This window comes from Pseudonaja textilis, unplaced genomic scaffold, assembly GCF_049901715.1.
Source record: "Pseudonaja textilis isolate UNSWEBS1 unplaced genomic scaffold, rPseTex1.2 PTEXSCF30, whole genome shotgun sequence".
In the NCBI taxonomy this organism is placed as follows: Eukaryota; Metazoa; Chordata; class Lepidosauria; order Squamata; family Elapidae; genus Pseudonaja; species Pseudonaja textilis.
The window spans coordinates 56,159-60,910 of NW_028262883.1; the positions used below are offsets into that span (position 1 = coordinate 56,159).

At 40.9% G+C, this 4,752-nt stretch overlaps 1 protein-coding gene across 1 annotated transcript; it reads right to left on the reverse strand.

The window, feature by feature from the left end:
* Nucleotides 1-3,425: 3,425 nt before the first annotated feature.
* Nucleotides 3,426-4,322, reverse strand: LOC113454542 (vomeronasal type-2 receptor 26-like). Its single transcript, XM_026725906.2, has one exon. It carries the CDS (start codon nucleotides 4,320-4,322, stop codon nucleotides 3,426-3,428), a length of 897 nt encoding a protein of 298 aa, XP_026581691.2.
* Nucleotides 4,323-4,752: the final 430 nt, after the last annotated feature.

The window sequence follows — 4,752 nt, forward strand, 5'->3', positions numbered from 1 at the left end:
CTACCTCATATTAACTGGACCCTAAATGAAGGTACAACTGAACCCATACAAGTAACCTTCTACAATGCTGTAACAAATCTGGGACTGGAACAACTGGTAACCAACAATACTAGGCTTAACAACTGCCTCGATCTCATCTTCTGCAATAGTTTGAATTTAATTTACGGAATACAAACTAAAGAACCCTTTTCCAACAGTGACCACAATATGATTGACTTTTGTTTCAACATACGCCCACACAAAAATCATCACAATAACGTAATCCCCAATTATAACTCCAAAAAAGGCAACTATGATCTTATAGACAACAATCTCTCACCCCTCGATTGGCATTCACTGGATGCAATACTGTTGAAGACCATTACAACAAACATTTACTTGAAGTCAAAAGAGTCATCAAACTGTATGTACCAATAACAACTCCCCCCACCAAAAAACAACAACAACAGATTACCCATAACAATAAGGAAACTTCAATCCATAAAGAGATCACTCTTGTGGAAAAACAAATCTGGTCACATTGCCAACTTCAAAAGCCGATACAAAAATTTATGCTACCAGATAAAGACTGAATGCATCAATTATCACATTAAACAAGAGGAAAACCTTCTATGCACAAATTCTACCTGCGCTTTTTACAATTTTGTAAACAAGAAACTAAAAGGCTCAAGGTCCATCCCATCCCTGATAGGACCTAATGGTAAAGACTGCAACAACGACACCATTAAAGCCAACATCTTTAACACATTCTTTGGCTCAATATTTGTAAACAGCAATGGATCATGCCCAGTATTTCCTAGCCGAACCACAAAAAACTGCAATGATTTAATACATATCAATTTTACTGAAGACATTGTTGGAAAAGCACTGTGCAATGTTAAACCATCCCTATCTATTGGAGTGGACAAAATATGTGCCTACTTCTTAAAAAAGCTATCCACTGCCATAGCAGAACCTCTAAGCATAATCTTTGAAAAATCTTTCAGGACCAGCTCCTTGCCTAACCTATGGTCACAAAGCATGATCATCCCCATCTTCAAAAAGGGAGACCCAAGCCTAGTTGAAAATTACAGACCAATCTCCTTATGTTGCGTCACCTGTAAAGTCATGGAATCAATTATTAACCAATCCATTATTCTCCACTTAGAGACAAAAAAACTACTCTCTAATAAACAATTTGGTTTCAGAAAGGACAAAATTGCTCTTGATTCAAATTATCTGATTTTGGGGCTCTTTCTTTCTTCACTGGCAATTTAAGAAAGCATTAGCCAAAACAAATACCAAGCACAATGGCTACCACAATATATTCTTTGATCCTCTAGTTGTGAGGCTTTAGCAGAATTTTAGTTGTCTTATAGAATTCCTCCAACATAAATATCTTGCATGTATTGGATTATGGAGCAAGTGCCACTTATTCAAATATGAGAGAATCTCTCAGCCATGGAATTGATTGGTGGTCAAAAGATACAAGCACAAAATCCACAAGCACTGCACATTTATGGTAAGAACAACAAATAAGTACAAAATCCTGAGAACCCAATTTATGGCTGCAGTTTCCTTACTTATCCTATGTTAGTTGGGGACACTTCAACTATTTTTGAGGAATGGAACTCCGTATAGAATGATGCATTGAAGGTTTATGTCCATTCTAGTATTTGCCCTTGGTATTTCCTTCAGATGCATCTTGATTGCCACTGGAGGATTGACCTGTTAATGTAATCATAGTATTTGTGATAGTTAGAGAGATGGTAATTTTGCCAGTTGAAATGCTAAATAAACATGTTTATGAAATGCCTTTTTTGAGATTGAGTAACTATGGTTGAAGTCTATACTTTGGCAAAGTCACCTTTTCCATGATCTACATAAAAGATGTGTGGCCATATACATTCTCTTAATATGTCAACCAAACACACAAACACATGTGAATTTTGACAAATATACATGTTCAAGGTTAAAGTTGCAAGATCCAATCTGGGTTGGTCACCAGGGTCACAGGTTTAATCTTCTGAGCTTTTGGACTTGTGATAGATGTTAAGTTGTTGACTGGTGTTTCCTTGTCAGGTTGTCAGCTCCTAAGTACCTGATAAGTTGGGAGTAAATCAGCACTCCTTTTGAAATGGGTCTGTTTCCCAGGCTTGAATAATTTCCCTGGCTATTTTTGTACCTGCTCAGCCAACAACCTTAATAGCGGCAAAAATGAATGTATCTCCTTGTTTACTCCAATATAGAGCTGAGGACTTGACAACACAAGGAAACATTAGTGAACAACTTACTAGCTGGCCATGAACACCCTATTAAAAACTGGCAATGAACACTCCACCAGGTACCACATAAATATTATTATGTTGCCCCCTCAAATAAGACCAGGTCTTATATTATTTTTTGCTACCAAAGACACATTAGGGCTCATTTTCAGGTGATTTCTTGTTAGATAATCAGCCCTCAGCATTGTGGTTGCCCTGCAGGGTAAAGGTGGGCATGGTCACAGATCAACATTGCTCAGATCAGGGGGTGTCTGTGGGGGCCCAGGCAGGGTCGAGTGGGAAGGAAAGACATGGTTTCCTCTTGGGGACTGGAGCTCATGCCTTCCCATTTGTTGGAGCTCTCACGGGTATGGCTGTGGGCAGGATGCTCATCCCACATCTGCAGTGGAGCTGGGGGACAATGGTGCCACTCCTACACTGCCATCTGTTTTGCATCAACTCACAGCACCACCACCAGCAGTGGCGCAGCTGCAGGCAGAGGCATGAGGAGGAGGCACATGATCTGCCCCATTAGACATGCCAACCAGTTGCCCTCCCACTCTGTCCACCCACCTGTCTTTGATTGCCCACAGCTATGCCAGGGCAGGCATCCACACAGCACAATCTAGTGGGATGAATCTTCTGCCTCTCTGAGGCAAGGCATGTTGCTAGGCAAGTCAGGTTGTGGGATAGTGCCATGCCGTGGACCCTGCATGCTTGGTTAAAGCCATTGAACCTTGTTCTCCAGCTACTCCAGACACAAGGGATTAGCCTCCCACCTGCCATCCCAACTGCTAGGAGCCCTACCTTTCCCTAAGAGAAGAATGGGGAGGCTCAATCCCCAAGAGGCAGCCAGGACACCCCTCCCTGGTCCATCCCACAGGCCCCAATTGGCAACCCCTAATGTGAGTAACATCAAGCTGAACATGATACCTCCCTCCAGGGCAACCACAATGTTGATGGCTGACAGTCTTAACTGAGGTTTATTTTTGGTGTAGGGCTTATATCATGAAGGAACCTGAAAAATCATGCTAGGACTTATTTTCTGGTTGGGTCTTATTTTCAGGGAAACACAGTTATTTCTGTTTTTGGAGATGGCTGTATGTACAGATCCAGTTAATTATTAGATAAGATCTAACAAGAAATTGCTTGCTCAAAATTAGATCTTGTCCTTTTATTTTTCTATTTCTTATGTATTAAATGGTCTCTAGTGTTGAGCTCAGGCCTCCATATAATTATATAGATTTTGGGGATGAAGATGCATCCCAGTAAACCAGCACTGGAAGACAGGACAGAAAAGATCTCCACAGCCACCATGTATTTCCCTTTGGTGCTCAGGTATGTGGGGACAAAAGTCAGCCAAACGCTGCAGAAAACCAACATGCTGAAAGTAATGAACTTGGCTTCATTGAAACTGTCTGGCAACTTCCTGGCTAGGAAGGCCACAATGAAGCTGAGAAGGGCCAAGAAGCCCATGTAGCCTAAGACACAGTAAAACATGGTGATGGAGCCTTCATGACATTCAACTGTGATTTCTCCCAAGAGCGTCTCCATGTCCAAATCTGGAAACGGGGGAGATGTATTCAGCCAAACAACACAAATAGCTACTTGAATGAAGGAGCAGAACCAGATAATAGAATAGGCCAACTTTTGGCCTACCCATTTGTGGAATAAGCTTCCTGGCTTTGATGCTAGAAATGCTACAATGACTGTGATGGTTTTGGCCAAAATAGAAGAAATAGCAATAGTAAAGATGATGCCAAATGTTGTTTGTCGGAGGAGGCAAGTGGCCTTATTGGGATGTCCAATGAACAGAAGTGAGCAAAGGAAGCAGAGGAACAAAGAGATAAGTTGAAGGTAGGTGAGGTTGCGATTGTTAGCTTTGACAATGGGAGTGTCCCGTTGCTTAATGAAGATTGTAAATACTAAAGCTGTAAAGAAGGAAAAGAGAAGAGCCAGAGAAACCAGAGTAATGCTCAGTGGTTCTTCAAAGGAGAGGAAATTCTTTGTTTTTAGAATGCAGTCATCATGAGCTTGGTTTGGAAACTGATCCTCTGGACAACGGTCACAATACTCCATGTCTGAAAAGAAGAAAATAATTTCTGAACAGAATCAAACTTTTCCTAAGTTTCAGGATTGCTTTTCTAGACTTCCTTGCAAATAAGAAATTTTATAAACCCTTTTGTAACTCTCTATTCAACCTACATGTAAAAAAAGAATACAGAAGTGAAAAAGTATTTAGATTTTCCTATATTACAATCCTTTTGGCCTATTGGAGTACACTACATTTAGTAGCACTTCTGAGCAAGGGAATCGCATGCCTTATTTTCTAAATATCTGTCATCTAGTGGAAAAGAGAAAGGAGAAGCTTTAGATCCTGGAAAACAGGCAGTAGCACTAGAACAGAGGTGTCGAACTCACATCATCACAGTGACATTAAGTGATGCATCATGACTTATTAACCCTTTGCTAAGTTGGGCATGGGAGTGGCCAGCACATGACCTATCTG